General features: G+C 40.0%; 1 protein-coding gene across 3 annotated transcripts in view; it reads left to right on the top strand.

The window, feature by feature from the left end:
- The window catches only part of pleca (plectin a), a 105,287-nt gene that overhangs the window by 30,034 nt on the left and 54,907 nt on the right, over positions 1-20,346 (top strand). Inside the window, exon 1 of one of the 3 annotated variants that reach the window (XM_039606043.1) lies at positions 3,235-3,366. The exons of the other annotated variants lie outside the window; for them this stretch is intronic. Coding sequence (XP_039461977.1) covers positions 3,321-3,366 — 46 coding nt within the window. The 5' untranslated portion in view covers positions 3,235-3,320. Of the gene's footprint in view, positions 1-3,234; positions 3,367-20,346 lie in introns of those variants that run through there. 3 annotated transcript variants of the gene reach the window in all.

Genomic DNA, 20,346 nt, shown 5'->3' with positions numbered 1-20,346 from the left:
TTTAGTGTGATGTGCACTGTCTTTATACAGCGCCAAATCACAGCAACAGTCGTCTCAAGGCACTTTATCGTGTAAGGGAGACCTTTGAATAATACATACAGAGAAAAACCCAGCAGTCATATGACCCTCTGTGAGCAAGCACTTTGGAGAGAGTGGGAAGGAAAAACTCCCTTTTAACAGGAAGAAACCTCCGGCAGAACCAGGCTGCTGCGACTGGTTGGGATATTGTCCCCAAGGACATCAGGGTGAAAGTAAGACACTACCAGTAAAGCGCTTAAGCCTGAGTTGCTACATGTGACCTTTGTGTTGTTTTGGGGACTTTTTATGGTAAAAAAATGAAACATGGAACTATAAATAAATGTAATTTGGATGAGAATTTTGTTTTTTGTGATAGTTTTCTTGTACTCTAGAGGGAGTAATAAACAGGGCAGATTTGGGGATTACTCAAATCTAAAAATTAGCGTTTGGTCTTGTTTGTTAATCTATCACAAACTGTATGATTGTAGGATTTGCTGTCATCATTTAAAGACTTAATCTCTTCCAGGTTCTCCCAGTTAGCCCTTGCTTCTTGGCTTCTTGCTTATCTCTTTGCTGCTATTGTAACTGGATCTGTGATGAGCCATTGATTTTTTTATTGATTGTAGAAGTGGTCATTACATCCTCCCTACATAACCTCCTCCATGATTGCGGCCTGCGCTTTGCTAAAATGTGCCAACATCATGATACTATTTGTCATGTAGGTGCTCTACAGTGGTAGTGTCTTTGGCATTTTTTTTCTCACACTTGAACAACTGAAGCATCCGTGTGAAAGAGTTTAAGGTCAGAGACTAGCTGTTGAATTCAGCAGCTCTCTGTTAGGAGAGAAAATACACCTTTTGTAAAGTGGCTCAGTGAGAAAACATCCACGGCAGCAGCAGCTTCTTTTTTTCCAGAGAATATTCAGCCTATTTTTATTCCCGTCTGTCTACATGTGAGCTCAGAGATGTTTGTTTCTACAGGGTTTGAAGATATTTGTCCCCAGTGATTGATGCTTCCATATACCTCATAAAAAAACCTTGTTTTGTTACATGTCAAAATTCTTTAAAGATGATTTATTGTCAGTGCTCGGTTTGCAGGCAGTTTGAAACATTTCTGCTATTTGTCTTTTTTAATTGAAAGCAGCTGTCAGATGTGTGCATCATGGATCAGGAGAGCTTTTTAGACCTGCAACACTGAGAACCTTAAAAGCTTGTCCTTTGGCTTGTAACAGGTGCTTTTAAGTAGTCTGGCCACTGAACGATTAATTAGGAAGAAAAAAAAACTCTTAGCAGGGGAAAAAAAAAGCAGACTCTGAGACTGAACCTTTCCCGTGAGTTAGATAGAAGTAACCTACTCTTCCTTATTTGATTATGATGCAACTTAATCTGACTGGTTGCAAAGGATTAGTTTAACTTAGGTCTCATAAGCCTATTACCAAAACGTTGTCTGTGCTGACTCATTACATTGTAAAGCATATTTCTCCTTTAAGGGAGACTCTCAGGTTTAGACGAGGTTCTTGTAACATTGTGTTTCGGTGACTCATGAGTTTCACCTGTAGCTAAGCCGGCTCTCCTCGTAATCTTTACCTGTCAACTGTCATAATGCTTTGACACGTCAGTAGCAGAGAGCAGCACTGTTTCCACTCATGACTCAGAAAATGAGATTTTTCTCATCATCTTTTTTTATGTCTTGCCATAATGTTCCCTTTTTTCATGTTTTTCTGAGAACTGTCTATTGCAGCTCAGCAAATGTCTGACTCCTCACATCTGAGCACAATTTATTTCAAATAGTTTTGAAATACAGTTTCCAGAAGTTCAAACAAACCCTGCAGGTATCATCACCTCTACTTACCCCATCCACTCCAGCCACTAGATGGGGCAGGCTCAAAGAAAAAGCCACGCAGTCATGTTTTGGCTCATAGAGTTGCATTTAGTAGATCCATTTTCGATGTCTGGCAATTACAATTCAAAAAATAAACTTTTTGTGCTTTGCTTGAATAGTCTCACTTGATTATAGTGCAGTTACTCTGGTGTGATGCATGTCCTATCACCTGCTATGTGTTTTTGAGTACAAATAAAATCTTTTTGAACAACTAGAATTGTTCTTTATTTAGTTGCATGCATCTGCTGGAATCTGAAGCAAGAAAGTTTCCTGTGCTTTTATAAAAATTCACAGATTCTTCATACAGTAGCCGTGTGTTATGCTGATCGCTCGTCAATCCTCTGTCGGTTTATTCGTGCTTAAGCAAAAAGCATTTTTGCTGTTGCTGACTTCAGGCACAATGCAGCGATGTCAGCCGGTCACCGGAGGCTTGAGGAGACTGCTGAGTCAAAGTCAACATAACCTTGCTGTCATCTTCTAAAATATTTCTGTCAAGGCTCTGATAATGTAAGCCCTTCGATTGTTGGTTCATTGACAGGAACTTTCTTATGCTTTATCTGATGATAAGACTGAATGGTGAGTATGGCTGTTAATCCATGAGATGAAATGATGTGATCTTAGTTTGTTTTGTGGCTTTGATTAATGACTTCAGCAGTGCTTTCATTACTGTGACCTCTGCAGAGTTTAATCATGGCAGCGCTTAAAAAGATGCATGAGTGCATTTTATTAAGCCTCCAAAATTCAGTTTCCTACAAACTGCTCTGTCATCCAAAGCACCCTGAGGTCCCCTCTGCAGTACCTTTCCTGAAAAATAGAGGGACTGTAGTGGAATACTTTAGTGGGAGATGCCGAGTCATTGTTAATGTTTCAGTGCAAAAATGAACAAGACAGTGACTCTTTGTCAAGTTTATCTTAATTTTAGAGTCTAGATATCTTTGCAGGGGATTTGACCTTCATTGAAAGGTTATATCTTCCCTCCTATCACTCACGACTCGGAATCAAAAACGCTCTGCACTGCTGCTCGACACCAGCTGCATGCGTGCTAGTGATGTGATGGTGGAGGATGACTGGTTGAGGCACCTCCCTGTGAAACACCACAAGGATGAGAAGGAACAGCAAGAGGGAGGGGTAGGAGCTGGAAAAGAGGGAGGTGTGCTTTCCTCTTTCACAATTTCTTTGCTGACAGGGTTTGTGTGTGCAAGTGGGCAGAGAGAGAGAGAGAGCGAGAGAGAGAGAACAAAAACACTGAGCTGCCAAGTCCTGTGGGAGCAGAGAGAGAGAGGGAGGGAGGGAGGCAGAGAGTGGTAGAAACAGGCTGCCGTTAGCTGAGGGACGTTTACATCCTCCAGCGTGGTGCTTCAGTGCTGAGCTGACATTGCAGGGCTCAAACTCTGCTGTTTGGAGACTCAGCAGCCGTGAGCATGGATCCTGGAAGGTCTATCCAGCATGAGATCAGCTCTCTCAAAGGTACCACTCCTGACTTTATTCCATAATTTCTTTTTTTTTTTTTAACTTCCTGACTTGTCATCACCATCATATGCTTTCAGGACCGCCTTGTTTTCCCACAATCCTTCTCTGGTCAGGACTTCCTCATTTGTATAGATGCAGGCTAAAGAAAAAGTTCAGTCGTGAGTGTTTCTGGGAGTTAAATGGGGGAATTATAGTCCCCTGTTCTCCTGCCTCGTTTTTGCGGATAAGTGAAGTGAAAAGCTTTTCTTCCCCTTTGATGTCCAGGCGTGACCACAGGGGTTGGAGCAGGGGTCACTGTGAGGCGGTGTCTTTTATGAGCCTGGGTGGGTGGGTGTGTGAGATGCTGAGGGAGGCTGGTGCTGCTGCTGCTGCATGCGGCACATTGAATGCGTCTGCGCCGGGAGATGCAGAACTCAACGCCTGATGCAGAGCGGCTGCTGCATCGCCGTGGTAACAGCAGGAATTATGGCTAAGCGTGAGTCCTGAGATGGGACCGGCGATGGTGCAGAGACAGAGCCGATCACACACTTGTAGCCGTAGTCTGTGTTCTGTCTGCTGCTTGTTTGGCTGCAGCGTGCTTCGGTGTTTGCTTATAATTAGTGCTTACATCATCAGAGTTTGCTCCACCCACCTTCTCTTTTTAAGTGTCTCACTCAGCTGCACTTCAGTGTCACAGAAGTCATAAATACAGTACTGCAAAGTGTCATTTTAACACTATCCTCCATTTTGAAGATTTAGATTTTTTAAATATTTTCATGAGCTCTATTACTTTTCTTTTGTGCAGTTTTAACCTTATGTTTAATATTTTGTCATATTGGATATAATGCATAAAGATATTCCTACTTTTTAAGCAGTTCTGTTACAGATTGTGATTATTAGTTTTGGCTTCTGTAACATGGGAATTTTATGGCTTTTGGGATTAAAATGAAATGTCTTATCCTATAAATGAAGGGTATCAAAATCAACCTTTAAAAGGTTCCTAGGTTTATTTTTTGATGAATAGTTCCCGATTTATCTAATAAATATACTAATTTTAGAAGGCAGGCAGATTTCTTGTGAAAATGCTACAGAACTCAAATGGCTTTAACACTTGAAAACTTAAAAAAATAATAACAAGTGAATATTTCTCTCAGATTTCATCTATCAAATCAAACATATGATGCTACCTGCTGATCCTGTGTTACAAGGGAAAATGAAAGAGTTGTAGCTTTAGCACTGATATTTAAATTTAGGTATCGTTCAAATCAATAGTTTAGAAAATTAGAGAAATAAAGACCTTGTTAAGGTTTAGCTGCGGTTTCATGATTTATGCATTTAAATGAATGCACATTTGTTCATGGCATGGATATTGTTGCCTACTTCATGTAAGAGACAAATATATTTATATTTAGAGAGACAGAAAGCCCCTAATTTGAGGAGAGAACAACCAGACTGTTGCAGCTTTTTCTAATGCTGGTGTCCGTGTGGAGCTGTGGTTTGTCTGCAGTATTCTGGCAAAATGTGGTAACGCTTTGGAAAAGTTTTCCAGGCAGCGGAGGCATTTAAATGATCCTGGAGAGGGATCTGAAGGAGTCCTGCCCATTTGGATAGGCTGAGAATGTGTTCCCCAGGGCTGTGGAGACAAAGGCTCTTCGCTTCACTGAGCGCTCCCAATGGAGTTACTTAATATGTCGAACACCGCTGCTTACTCAGTCAGACTGAGTTCATTTGTAAGCATGTCATCATTGCAGGACCATCACTCCCATTGTCTCTTTGTGTCACCTATTCTTAGATACTTGGTACAGAGTCAGGAGCCTGCTGGTGATCTGCTGTATGTCTTGAGAGGTGCATAGCAACTATTATAGAAATTAGCATATTTTTTTCCTGTCTGCTTTACTGCTTTCTACAAGCCGATTCTCAGTCTTGACCCAATTATTTAGGGCTCATTTCAGGCTTATGTTGCTCTCGGTTGAAGAAAAGTTCTAAAAACAAGTTACATTAAGGTGCATTCACTGAAATCTCTGCTTTTCACTACCTGTTTTTTTTTCTTAAGTATTCTCTTTGTATCATTTTGCTCTCTTATAAAACAGTTTCCTGTAAGGCTCACCACACTAAATAAAGTGTTACTTTTTGTTTCAGTCAAAATAGAAAATAACCAGAGTGAAGACATTCTCCTTTACTTTACTTTTCAATTCTTAAGCTGTCTGTGACTTTCAGCACTTTTTCTACCCCAGCGTTTCTCAAACCCTTGTCAGCAGGTTTTCTGTTATGAATGATGCTTTCTGAAGGATACGTGCTGGTGAAAGAAAGATGGCTGTGCTTTTCAGCAGCACAGGTCTGCAGGATATCCAGTTAAAAGGAGTTTGGTGCAGGAGTCAAAGTACTTGACCTCTTGTGGTATTGTGTTGCAGGCAAAAAAGGTGAAGCAGGTCATTTGACAGGTCCCTACCTTTCGTAGAGGTATTTCAATATTTTAAGCAGGTTTATATAATGAAATGGATTGTTATATTTTTACATTAAAGAAATAAATGTGTTTTATATAGATTAGTGTTAAAATGCATTTTGGGGTATTGGGGAAATCATGACAAAGTGAGGATGTTTTTTAAATAGTGCCATCAGAAATACTTATCAGTTGAGTTGAATACGTGGTTTGACCACCGCGCATGCAAACACACTGGAGGTTGGCAAAAACCTTCACCAGAAACGTTGCTTTTTGTTCCTCTTGATGTTGAAGATAGCATCAAGATCTTATGATGTCTATGCAGATGTTTCCTTTCTAAATGAATTTAAACAGATCATGTGCTTTCCTGTTTGTAATGAATCAGGTGACCGTTATTAATCTACCAAGGAAAAGGGCTACAAACAGCACACAAGAATACAAGGAAACATTTGGAGATCCAGTGCTTAAACAATGTATAAGACCAACTCTCATAAAAACAAAGAACATGTAATTTGGCATGTTAATTAAAAAAAAATCTGCTTTACAGGTTTTTTCTTCTTTTTTTGCTAAAACAGTCAACTTGAAAATTCCTGGATGACAACAGTAATTATACGTTAGCATTAAAAACATTATTTTAATTAAATGTCTTGTGCATAGTGGTGGATTTACCATAACAGAAACATAAAACCTGGCTTCGGGGTTACAGGTGCCAATGAAATAACAGTATAGTGGTCGTCTAATAAATTTCTTAAGCACTGTCCTTTTGTATATAATTTGCAGTTTACTTGGCAAAAAAGCAGGTGTGCTGAGCTGCACTGTGATGTGCGCTGACTCCTTAAAAACTTTAAAACTGTCTAATGCAGTGTCAGCGCTCACAATGAATGAATTTTACTTCTAATGTTCCGTAGCAACAGAAAGAAACTGATGTTCACCCACATTTGTGGGTGTGTCCCTTATCAATGCACCATGAGGACCGACAGGTGATATTCATTAACTCCTTTAAAATAAGTATTTAAAAAACCAATTCAACGTACTAACAGAGCATGGAAGGACAGTTTGTTGATGCCCCATAATAACTCCAGCATATATCCATGTAGTGTGACTATATCCCAGCAGCTACAGGCTGGGCTGCAGAAATGTTCCTTCATTGCAATGAGACCAGGGTAGCACTATTTGTAAACTAAAAGCAGCAAGGCAACCGCTTCTTTTCTTGACCCTGTTAGATTTATTCCTGGCCCGTCCCTTCGCCACCGCAAACTTATTGCTGTAGCCATGCGAAACACATAACACAACACCCACCAGTGCCGACAGCACAGCAATCCTTCAGAGATCTCACACTGCCGATGATGATATATGAACATAATGCATAAGTGTCAAAAAAGTGCCCCAAAAGCCCACATGTTTGCTCATAAGTAAATCTGACCATATTTGGGAAATAAGAATGTTCTTAATATTAATGTAAAGAAATATCTAAACATGGTGAAGCCTTAATTCCTGATTATGACAGAAATAATCCTCAAATGCAATGCTGTTCAGATGCATGTTCATTTCATGCATAGCTGCAGCGTTTATGATTAATCTGCTGCCTACTTTTCCATTTCATTGACTATTTGTGTGGTTTTTAACACAGAAACAAACGTGCTAATTTCCCACAGCTTTCTCTGTAAAGACTAATTGTCCAGCGCGTAAATGCACTGAAATTGCTGCACCATGAATCAGGAAATGGTGCCACTGACTAATTGTTACATCAGGCTGGCACCAGTGTTGTGGGCCACATGATGCACATGGTCTTTGCTGGATTTTTCTAGTTAAATCCCCTTTTTTCCATTTACAATAACAGTAGCAGGCAGTCAGCGTCAGCCATTGTTTTTACTCTGTAAAGAGTTATTTACTTTATGTACAAAGGGCTGAAAGACCAGCAGCTGAAAGCCTGTTTGCCAGTTAGACCTGCGGCTGATCTCATCAGCAGATTAAAAGCCTGAGTGTAGATCTTTGTGACTAACGAGAACAGAGACATACAGGAGGTGCCATGTATGGTCAGATAAGATGCTCGGTGACATTGTGTTGACAATTTAAGCGACTGTAGCTTCAGTAAGACAGTAGAACATACAATAGGGACATATTTAACAGCTGGAATAAATAGATTTGTGTTGGATAGTTTGATTAGATTAAAAAGTGGGCTGTGCTTCGGTGAACAGATCTGATTTTGTGAGGTTAAAATGCCCCCTACTTCCGATGCCTTGATTTTCAGACCTGATTACCACATCCAGTTCAGTAAATAAACAGTACGTGGGCTCTCTTTGGCCAAATTTGTCAAGTAAAATAACGTCATCATCGAGTTGTTATTAAAGACCTATATGGTTTAGATAGGAATCTGTAATTCAGGGATGAAGAAGTATTCCTCTTTGATTTGCTTACTCATTTTCCTACAGTTTCCCGTGCATGTGTATCTTCGGTCATGCTCTGTTTCATATCTGCAGATATGAGTCCAGCAACAGATCACAGATTTCCTCTTGCTACTGCACTTTTTGTGAAGGGTATAAATGAGGGGCTGTCAACGACAGAGAAGAGAAGGAACGCTGTTTCAAATATTAGTTACTCATAAGTTTACATCCAGGTTTCTATACAGCTTCATTTATTCACGTGTATTTTTGTTTCTGCACACATCCTGTCTATGTTTTATGGATAGAGGGTTCATATCTCTTGGTCTTAGTCTCAGTAGCTCTAAAATGCTTCAGCTGATATCTGAGCTGCAGGAATTAGTGGATAACTATATTTAAGGTTTCTCTCTCTGCAGCCAGAGTTATGATTCACTGCAGATGTGAAGACTAGGCTTGTTGCACAAAGCATTTCCCCCTACACTCTGTGCACAGACATATATAAAACATGAAATCTTTGAGATTAGCTAAACATATGTGAGGATACAGAATTTGTACTTAAGGTTTTCTGCTTTCTTTTGTCAGAAAAATCTACACATCAGCCAAAATGCCAACTTAAAACTATCAGCTACTGTTTGGAGCTAATTTAACTTTGGGCAGTTAATAAAAAATAAAATTAGATGTATTTGGACTGTAAAGAAAGGATGTCTTTTCCTGTATATCAAATACACTGGATATACCAGTCATCTACATACATCTACTGTAAATCCCCCCCAGGCTAAATCACTAGCTGTTCCCAGAAACGGTGTCCTTCAGCTCATTGTTTTGGATTGGCAGCCTACAAGTTTAATGTTTTCGTTCATTGACAGAAATTTCAACAGCACCTATTTTTTAGTGAAAAAGCTCTGATAAATCCAGCAATACAATACAACAATACTTAGTTACAGGTGATTTTGTATCACAGGTCTGTGGAACCACGATCCGTTTTTTGTGCTGTGGTTTTGATTTACATCTCGCTTTTCTATAGAGGTCAAAAACAAACAGTTGATGACTGGATTAATGACTGGAACACAAACAAAAACTACTATTTCCAATTCACGTTTTATCTGAATGATCTTTAAACATCAGCACACGTGACAGAAAAAAATTAATCACAACATGAACACAAATCTCAAAATTGTTCAGCTATTATAAAATGTAATCACCCAAATTTCAGCTTTTCTTAAATAACAAATAGTTCCAGTTAGAAACATTAGCTGACCCACATTAGTGCAATTAAACAGAGGCAGTGTAGCCCCCTAATGGGGTCCTGTGTACTGAAGAGTGCTGGAGCTGTCAGCGAGGCTGTCAGTCATGCTGGTTTATAACTCTGGAAACGGTCCCCGCGAGTGCCCCCCTAAGTTGGCTGATGAGATTGCTTAATCCCATTAACCTTGGGTTTCCTGTAATTCAGAAGAGCAACTGCCTCCATAATTTGCCACACATCCTGTCTAATCATCCAATCCTTCCTGTAATCCCGCTCTCAGTGGAGCATAATTACATTCTTTATGCTTTGTTTTGTCAGGGAAACGGGATTCAGCAGGGAAATTGAAACGAGGTGACTCCTGTGCCACTTGTAAGACGGAGGGTTCACGCTGCTAAGTTTCTTTCCCTAAAGTGGCCAGGAGGGGGCACTGTTAGTGCAGATGCTGCGGCCTTAATGAGGCTATTGAGACATCTGTTGTTAACATAGTTATTGCTATGAGATTGAGTGAATTTTATTTCTCTTTAATGTGCAGACAAGCAGAATCAGTCTCTCCCTGAAGCACGTTCTCCTGTAGCTCCATAAGATATTGACTTGTTTGTTGACTCTTAAGATTTAAATTGTAATAAAAAATATAAAGGATTGGATTTTAGAAATGGGAGAGAGTTTGCTTTGGAGGAAAGTTCAATTTCTCTAACTGTGTTTTTGTTTTTTTGCTTTTTTCTCTCTTTCTAGGTAAGTTGCTGCTCCTGCCTTTTGTAACTTTGTGGGCTCCCAGGTGACAATACGAGGCTGTCAGGTGTCACAGGACGGGTGAGCGCCTCCTGCTTGTGCAGCAGATCAAACTGACGCCTGATCTTTCTTTCCTTGTTTCTTACTGTGAAGTATCTTTTCATTTCTGTTAATGCAGTGGCATAATCAGACAAGCAAGTTTTGTATTTCGGCACAGTATGCCACTGTTCATTCCTCATTCCTTTGTGTGTGACAGTCTTCAAGTGAATGCTGCTTTTTATTTGGTATAATAGTCACTGGCACAACAGTGCTGTTATTGTTTGTGGCACGAAGAGCTGCAGGCTGTTTGCCATCGTGTCTCCTGTACTCTTTCTTCTGATGCCAAGCCAAGTGAGTAAACTGGATCTGCAGCTTGAGGCCATGTCTCGCTTTCCTTTTGCACTTTTATATCTCTGTCTTGTATCTTGTCTCAATCTCAATTTGCATCTCTCAATTATTTTAATATTCCGATATTTCTTGGGTCATTTTCTTGGTTTTGGTCAACAAGCAATTCCCAAATGTAAATATATTCAAGTTACAAGAGCATAAATTACTACTCCTTGAATTTCTTTCCTTATATACATGCACACACTATATTTTGCAAGTGTAAGAGTGGGCTGTATTCAAGGATCAGGGCGAAATCATATCCCTCCCACTGACATTTAACTTTGTCAGTAATTGTAAGTTTTAAAGCCCTCGAGCTTGGTGCCGTTTCCAGAAGTTGCCTGGCATGAGACGACGTTATAAAAGCTGCCGAGGCTGTTTGTCCGCCAACCCTCACCGCAGGCAAAACAGCCGGCAACAGCCAGCAAGGCGCCCTGCTGTATGAAAAGCCCTGTGAGACCCCTTCATTGCCACTTTCTATGAAGCAGATAACAGTTACTATCATGCTTATTTTTTTCTCTCGTGGGAGTGACAGTCTGGGCGTGATCTAGAAAAGACCTGAGGAGGTGAGAATGTGGACGGGATCTGGACAGAGTGGAGGTGAAGCCCCAGTCACCCCATGTCAGGGCTGAGTTTACGAGGAGGCCGAGCTGATTTATAGGACTCCTCTAATGGCACTGAACACACATCATGCTGACAAGTGGCTTCAGGGGCTTTTCTGAGAGCGATGTCTTGTCAAAGTGCTTTTAACTTTTCTTCTTGCTCATTTGGTAGTAAACAAAACACCGTTGTGGGACCATAGTGGATCTATCACCCATTACCATAAATCACCTTGGTGGGTAACATCCCCACAGTGACTGCATTTTTGGACTTCTTCAGCTGGTAGTTAGTTGGACCTGTCTGAGAAGTTTGAGAATAAGGGTCTTTTAATAAGTCATGACTGAATTTCCAACAATAAGAAACACAGGAGCTGTCTGATTGAAGCCCTGCAGCCTCCGTGGAGAGAAACTCAGTGAAGCGTGACTGTGTGCCGGTGTCAACATAGAGGCCAGTGGAAATCGGCACACCTGGGTTTATACTGGACATGGTCCAATGACTTCTTTGGTGTTGATATGCACACTGAAAAATGTTTTGGTGAATTTACTCAGTGCACCAAAGAAAATCATCTAAGTCTTTGTTTAGAGAGCAAAATATACATAATTAACATAGCACACTGTCACGAAATCTCGCTGATTTAACACTTCAACCCCTTAACTCGGCCCTCAATTTGATCATTTTCAAAAACTGTTTGCATTTTAATATCAGCCGTCCCGTTATTGCTCAGTACCCTTCCCTGAAAACCAGAAGCAACAACAGTACTTCCAACATGGCTGAAGAAATCTCAGAGTCTAACACTGATTTTGCTTCGTAGTCCTGGGACTTGAGGAAAGGGTTTTTCCACATCCAGTTATGTGAGCACAATTCAAGGAATTTTAGTGTTTCTGCTCCTCATCTCGTCGTGTTGTCTCCTTCAACATAATGTCCAATGTCTCCACCCTTCTCGATGAAGACATAAATATACCCAATGGTCTTGGTTGCTGGATATTCTACGTGTTTAATTTAACTTTTAAAGCACACTTTAAATGAGATTAAACGTTCCTCTCACTCACATGTTTAATCTCCATGTTTTTATGCAGGGCTGTGTAAATTAAGGATTAAAATAATCTGGAATGATTTTTATCATAAAAAGAGAATAAATGCAAGTCAGCCACATTTGAACTATTTGCAACTTGATTAATTTAATCTTTGTGGTTTTGTTGGCGTAATTTAGCTCTTTTAAAATTACGAAGCCCTTTCATTGTGAAGAAAAGCAACTACATCAGTCAACCACAACACTGCAGATTCAAAAGAGCCATTGTCTCAAAGAAATGCAGTGCTTTGACATATAATACCAGGGATGGTGTTAATTAAATTTTAGGTTCAGTTAATTTTAGCTTTCACGGACTGTTAAAATAAGATATTTTTAAATATATTAAATATCTTATCACACTTATTTAATTCATGTTCATGAAACTTTATGTAATTAAAAGACACATTTGACCTTTCTTTTAATTATAATTTTTGTCACGATCAAGCACCTTGCATGTCATCCTGCTGAAAACTGGTGCAGACTCCTAAAAACGGCTGCTCGACAGAACAATGCTCCCGACCACACCCTAAAAACAGCTCAGGAAGAGCTTGAGGAGTACAACAAAGAGCACAGTGTTGATGCTGCCTTCACACCCTCCAGATTTTCATCCAAGAGCAAACCCGATACTTAGAGACCCCACTCTGCAAAACATCAGATCTGTGTCCAGCTCTTTGATTGCACAAGGGGGTCCTGCACAGTATTTATTGTTTCTTTAACAAGGACAGTCAAAATGATGGACATAAATATAAAATGCAAACATACCACATTTAATCAGAGCTGATAATTTAGATCTGTAGTCCCAATGCAGATCAGATAAATCTATACAGGTGAAAATATACAATTAATACATTACTTAAAAAACCAACATAATTAATTGTTTGAGATGTGCCTGAAGAGTTTGATCGGTACACTGTCCCCTAATTATAACTGGTGAGGAGTGTTTGTTTACTCCCTTTTCCTGAGAACTTGTGGGTGATCTGTGTATAATCAGCTGGGATTCTCAGCGGTTAAAGTGGATTCCAGTGGTGAGCCAGTATCAAGGCAAAAAAAAGAATACCAGAGAATTAAACTTCTCTCACAGCTATTACGCAGTAACCTTGATCGGTATGTTCAGTATGTTTTGAACAGTTCCTTCCTCGACAGTAAATCAATTAAAATGATATTCAGTGGTGATCCAGGGTTATGGGGAGGTCCGTCGATCCATGTTGGAGGCAAACGGAGCCTGTGGGATATAGTGAACACCAGACCTCAGCAACAGGTTATATTTTAGGGGAGTATTCCTTTGAAATGCTCAAGTTGAGTTTCTTGGTTGGTGTGTGCGTGCATGGTAACGGAGCAACTCCAAAATAATGTCAAAACCAGAGTTTCTTTTGATGTTTTTATCACCTGAAACTTTTGGATCAGGTTGTGTGGTGAGCAGGAGAAGCTCTCAGCATCTGGACGAGTGTGTCTGTTTTTTATTGTTGCCAGTAGCGATGCTATTGCCTCTGACCACTGTTCTGGCCTTGTACTCTATGTACTCATATTTCTTTGGTGCGTCATGTTACTGTGGCTGCAGGCATTCCTGGCCAGCCACGCCCTGCCATGGGTTTTGATGACTCATTGCAGTGGTCAGTCACACACACACACACACACACTTTCACATTTCCGTTGCTACGCTGTGGTTCCTCTTAATCATATGATGCTCCTATCTGATTTGGCAAAGTCTGGCGCTCATCCATTTTCTACTTTCCAAGTCGTCCATTTTAGGTTCAGGATTTTTCAAACCACCTTTGCTGCTTCATTCCTCCCTGTGTTGCCTCAGACTGGCTCAGAGGTCCATTAGTTTCTAACAGCGTCAGCCATTTTTTTTTCAGATGGCTTGTGATCCAAAGCTTTTATGCTGTGAACAGTATTTATAGTGGTTTGTGCATTACCAGCAAAAACCTGTAGTCTAATAGGTTTGGCATGACACTGATCCTTTAAAGCCAAATGAAAAATAATGCATTGATGCAGAACTAAATAAGATGTGAGAATAATGTGAAGCTGTTATCCATTTTGTGTTAATCAGTGATAAATGTACAACCTTACACTTGGCGGTGCTTTTCAAATATTTGACTAGTTGCTACATTTTTCTAAAACTCACATAGTTTATGTAACTGTTTCTTGTCTTAATTACATATTTATCCACATTTACCTGTGCATGGTAGGATAAAGCATGCTACTATCAGCACTGACAAGTTTTTTGCTAAAACAAACACCAGCAACAACACAATAGTGTTCTGCTCTCAGGCTTTGGTCAGATAAAGTTTGTGCAGATTAGAGATTAGATGCTACTGATCAAACATGAGAAACATAAAGCTAGTGAAGGCTACAGCTATCAAAATTAGCTCAGGAAAAAAATAAGGCCTAGCCAAGTAAAGCTAACATGTTACAAGTCTGCCACAGCTCTGCACAGTCAGTAGTTTCCAATAACCATTAAATGCTTGAAATACCCTGATACCACTCATCAGCCTGCAGACCTGTTTGAGTGTCAGTGATCTTCCTCTTGTTTGTCCCTCTTCTGCAGTAGAACAGGATGCTGCAGCATCTCACTCAAGGACAGTTTGACGTTATTAAGGTGTGAAGTCAGGAAATCTTGAATAGCCTTGTTGGCTGCCCTCAACTTAGCTGTCTGCTCATTTACAGAGATATATAATTAGTGTCAGTCCCAGGTGGGCGTAAATCAAGTAATCATACACATTTAAGGGTGTCTAAAAGCTGTGAAAATGTAGCTTTCTCTCTTTTAGGTGGCATTTTAGGCCTTTTATTAGCTAAGAGAACAGAAAAGTGGACAGTGGTGAGCAACAACCCAATCATGTCTAAATTTACTTCAAACCCACGCTCTGCAACATGTATCTAATACACGTATCTAATAAACATGGGACAAGTTCAGTATATTTAGATGGTGCAATGACTCACAGGCTGTGACACAAGGCTGTGTTTCCTCTGCTGTTTGTTTACAGGCTACATCCTTCATGCTGCTGTCATGATAACAGCATAAAGACACTTCATACAAACAAACTCCTGCTGCCACAAGCAGCTCTCTCTTTCTCCTTTGATTAAAACAATTTTCATTGCAGTGGGCAGCTTTGACCTGCCAGTGTTTTGGAGCTCCATTTATAGCTTCATTCTTTCACTTTGGTTGTTTTTCTTCTGGGACAGGCCCAAATCACACAGTGTTTATTCAGCTTAACAGGGACTTGTTACTGCAGCAGAGACATGGCTCCATATGAAATTAATTAACTCCTTGTTGAGCACTGATAAAAAAGCTTATGAGGAATTCTGCTTTCTCCTATGTGCTTTTTCTAATGATGCTGCCCGGGTAACTAGCATATACTTCCATGATGTTAAAATCAGATTTGTCAACATCAACCATCCATCAGTTCCTAAAAAAAACTTCTAGCTGTATTTTTGCTTTATATGGGATTTTTTAATTAAATACATAATCAAAAAGCAATATATTGAATAACCAACTGGATTTGTATTTGTATAATATTTCTTTTTGAATTTGCTTTTTTGATCAACATTTGTAGCTTAATCGGGTGCAATTCATCTTTTTTCTGATGAGATTTAAGTTTCCTTATTCAAATACATTTAAACTAAACCATACTAAACTAAACCTAATACTTTCTATGCTTTGTAGAGATTCCAGCTGTAAAATCAGTATGAAACTGCTACAGGCTTTGTTGGCAATGCTTATCTTATCACTCTGTTTAGTTTAATTTTAGGTACACTTACTTTCTTGTGTGTGTTCTCTGTTTTTCACTCATATTTGTGAGTGGGCAGATGTGTAAGTGGAGAGATGTCCATATAAAGGTTCCATTATATGAAGTTTCCAGAAAATTTTAAGTCCATGAGCCATTCTGCTAAAAGTTGGCCGTTTTTGACACTGTATCCATCTGCCTTGGGAAAAAATCTGCCTTTTAAATCACTAAAAGATTTTTAAATTCGTTTTACATGAGGTGGACAGATGTAAGTAACTCCAGAAGCACAGATGGAACAGAGAATAAGACAGACGACGCCTTTAATGCATACATTATCCAGAGGAATTTGGCCTTCATTGCACTGCAGACAGTTCAGTTAGCAGAATGTCCTCAGGACTCTTAACTGAGCAGCGTGTCAGGAGCATGTTTTAAGTGCAATAGTTGCAGAATTTATCACCACACATGTGTGTGAACTGTTTCAGCAATAGTCCTCCCAGCAGTTTCCCACTGCTCCATTACCAAATGTCAAAATGCAGACTTGATTTTAACGACTTGGAAGACAACCATACAGCTTAAACGACTCGCTATAAAGTACGCACTGGAATGCGGAGAGCATTTATCTGCCAGTAGAGTTGAATGGGTTTATTTTAAAGCACCCAGTGTCACTTTGAGTTGTCTTCATTCCCCCGACCTCGGCCATCGCCACCATGGCAATGAGCTTTCATCATGACTTGGAGAGAGCAACAATAAACATCTACATTATTTATATCCAGACAAAGGTTTAGGATGCATATTTTTTGTAATTTTTCCCATCAGGTTGTTTTTTTAATAAGATTGACTAGAGATCATCAATCTCTAGATTGCATTTAAGAAAGGCTATAACTGAAGCTTTTAGAGGTGTGACGCAGGTGCAGACAGCTTCACTTCACTCCATCGAGTGAAAACCAAACAAAAACTCTATTCTTGCCGCTGGTATGTTTGATATAGAGCCACGGACAGGTAATGGAGAGCACATGGCGAATAAGTCTCTGCATCCAGTGAACCAACACAGTCCTCAAGTTTTTTTTGATGAATCCCAAGACCACTAAATTCTTGCGCTGTGAGAGGCCTGTTTTCTTTTACCAGAAGAGTTCTTACCAGCTGTGCCATGCAGCAAGAATTTATCTGTGCTAGCAAAAAGATTGTGATTCATTCTTCCAGACATCTTCACTTAACGCTTCAGTATATCATTTCTAGTTCTATGACAGCCTATCGAAATACGATGGAACTGGCAGGAGATCATTTGCCGGGTATGATCCGCAGCGGAGCCTCATCTGGCGCAAACGTTATTTGCGCTGATTGTTGCCATGCCCCAAAAGGGCGGGGTTATTTCCATCTCCAGAATTCTGATTTATTGGTGGCAGTGTTTATGTGACTGCATAATGTTGAAAGAGCTTAATACTGTTTGCCCCAGACCTGCTAGAGGGAGTCATCTTCCCTCTGCTGCATGCTCTTACTCCAGGCGACTTCTTATGAAACATTGCTCCCAGTAGAGCAGGAATCTGTTTGCAATCAATTTTCTTGACAAATGGGTTTGACATAAACAGGCAAAAGCTGATTTTCATAAAGCAGATTATAAAATTGATTGTTTGGAAAAATAATTAAAAAGCTTGAATCTCTGTAGTTATTTCGACACTTCACCCTAATAGGTTTTCTGTTCAGAGATTTTAATGTGATCAGCAGAGGTGTGCTCCTATATTCATTATTATTAAATGACTCGTAAATGTTGCAGCTGTCAGAGAGAAGAGGGAAAATTAGGAAGAATTAGGGAAAATCACCATCTCCTGCAGACTTTTTCCAAACCTCCTGTTTGTATTTTTAGCTCCACTGGCAGCTGTTGTTACCCTGGACTCTTATTACTGCTGTTCGGTCTCATTTGGTCTCAGAGGAGGTTGAGTAACATGGACCTAAACACAGGCACAATTGTCTTTTCTTATGGGGAAATCCACGACTTGATGGCTTTTCCATTTAGGTTTGCAGAATTGGCTGGTGGGAGATGTGGGCTATGAGTGAGGAAAGGAAAGCATGGAGACCAAAGATTATTTGTACTTAGTGTTTGACCTTTAGGTTTGGTGTCTTTGAATAGCACTGAAGAACCTTTGGAAAACATTAGTGACTATGACTGTATATTATATTGGGCAAATTCAGTAGTTTAGAATACAAAGAGAGCTTTTCATTCTGGAACCTTGTATTTTGTCAAAGTGACATTTTCAAAACCTCTTGCCATTAAAAACACATGCCGATGATTCGCCACAGCTGTCCCTGTTTTGCACAGCATTGTCATCCCTGCCCCATATCAGACGTTTTAGCTGTCAGCTTGTTTTTTCCTGTTATCTACACATCTGTTTGAATGTTAAAGTCTCATTTCATTCATGCACGTAACACAGTATATGTGCTATTCTGCAGTGTGTCTGTCTTACAGATGATTGGATTACTACCCATCACCGATGAATTGTTGTATGTTATTTCAGGTATATTACTTCTTACATGTCTGTATCTGATGCTGTCGCATTAGAGTGCTGCACATTTTAAATCACCATCCTTTTACTGAAAATTTTTCACTGCAGTTATTTGTCCAAATGACTCTGAGGTATGCTAAAAAGCAGATTGTAATGTCTGGCTTTTTTGGTTTTAATTCTTTAGTTATTGCCAAGCTTTGTTTGGACTGTAGTCAGCTTACCACTAGCTCATTACAGTGTCTCCAATCCTGCATTATTAAGAGATTCAGTAAGTCTTGCAGTGACTTTACAAAAACTTGAAGAAGCTCATACTATTTTTATTGTTTATGTCTGCAGTGCTGTTGGTAAACTCTTGCTGTTGTTCTCATCTGAGGCTGGTGAGGAAGGATTAAGATGACGACCCAGTGATGGTGAATTTGTGTGTGATGCACAGTTTTCTACACCATCAGCTCATATATGAAATAACTAATAGCACTGCAACTGGTTCATGTTGAGTAACTAGACATGAATAATATCTTGCATTTTAAATATTTATTTCATGATTATATATTGTCATTTACTGTCTGATTTGTGCATAGATTTTGAGGGAATATTTAGCAAAGAAAGAATGAATTGATTGCTGTTTTAATATATAAAAACCACACTGTTTTTGCACTTTGTGTTGAAAGCTGGCTAAGGTAGCAGGGGTTTTGTAGCAGCGGCACTCCCCACTACCCACACAAGGTCCAAACCTCCTTTTCTCGGCTCTGTTTGGATCCTTTTGGTTTCTGTTTGCATCCTGTGTGCGCACACCCCTTTAGATTCTCCTCCTCTCTTCCCTCTCGCCTCTCATCTACACTGTTTCTGTTTCGACTGGGGACTGAGAAGGTAGGAGGGGTTCTGAGCATCGCTGTTTCTTCATGCTGACTCATGATGACAACTGGGTAGATAAATGCTTCATCAAAGTGAATCCAAAATAATGTAGAATTAAGAATTTTTAACAGGTCTTCTTTGTGATATGTTTCTCCATGCAAATACTGCGCATTGAAGTGCTTATAGTATCTGAAGAAGGAATTCCTTGAGGATCTCAAAGAACACAAAGGAAGACACAATGGTGGCTGGAATGGTAATGCCATTAGCCAATCTGAAAGCAATCTACGAGCTTCTCTTCAAAGATGGCGTCATTGTGGTTAAGAAGGACAGGCGGCCACAGTCCATGCATCCTGATCTCAATGGGGTGAATAACCTAAAGGTGATCCGTGCCGTGGGCTCTCTCAAAACTAAAGGCTACGTCAGGGAGACTTTTGCCTGGAAACATGCCTATTATTATCTCACCAATGAAGGAATTGGGTACCTGCGAGATTACCTGCACCTGCCTCCAGAAATCATGCCTAGAACCCTTCATCGCATTTGTCGCCCTGGATCTTCTGCTCGAGTCCAAAAAGTGAAAGGCCCGAGATCTTCCATTTCAGAACTGAAGGCCAAAGGAAAAACCCAAGAGGGTGTTACGGACAGGCACGTTTACCGTCACAAGAGAGTTGAAGAAGAACAACCTGACAGACTTCCAAAAACCTTCAGAGGGTCCTTCCAGTTGTCAGTTGGTCAGCCTAGAGATCAAAACACTACCTTGTTCAAGGTGAACAAAGACCTCTGCAAAGAAGAAGGTCACAGTAAAGTTTTCAATGCTTCTGTTCTCCACCATGAGGGCAAAGCCACCAGAGTTCATTACTCAGTCGAGGAGGCCAAGCCAGGTTTTCATTCTCCTTCAATTGTGACAAAGTTTCCAAAAGAAATCCAGACAGTTCAAAAGGTTCCTGGTGTTCCAGTAACAGAGGTCCTGCAGGAATCGTTTAAGAACACATGTGCTGAACCACAAACAGGTTATAAGGAGTCTGGAAGTGTTGCTATGGC

Source organism: Oreochromis aureus, linkage group 22 (assembly GCF_013358895.1).
Source record: "Oreochromis aureus strain Israel breed Guangdong linkage group 22, ZZ_aureus, whole genome shotgun sequence".
Classification (NCBI taxonomy): domain Eukaryota; kingdom Metazoa; phylum Chordata; class Actinopteri; order Cichliformes; family Cichlidae; genus Oreochromis; species Oreochromis aureus.
The sequence above is the reverse complement of the archived record's forward strand: the minus strand, read 5'-3'. Positions and strand labels throughout refer to the sequence as shown.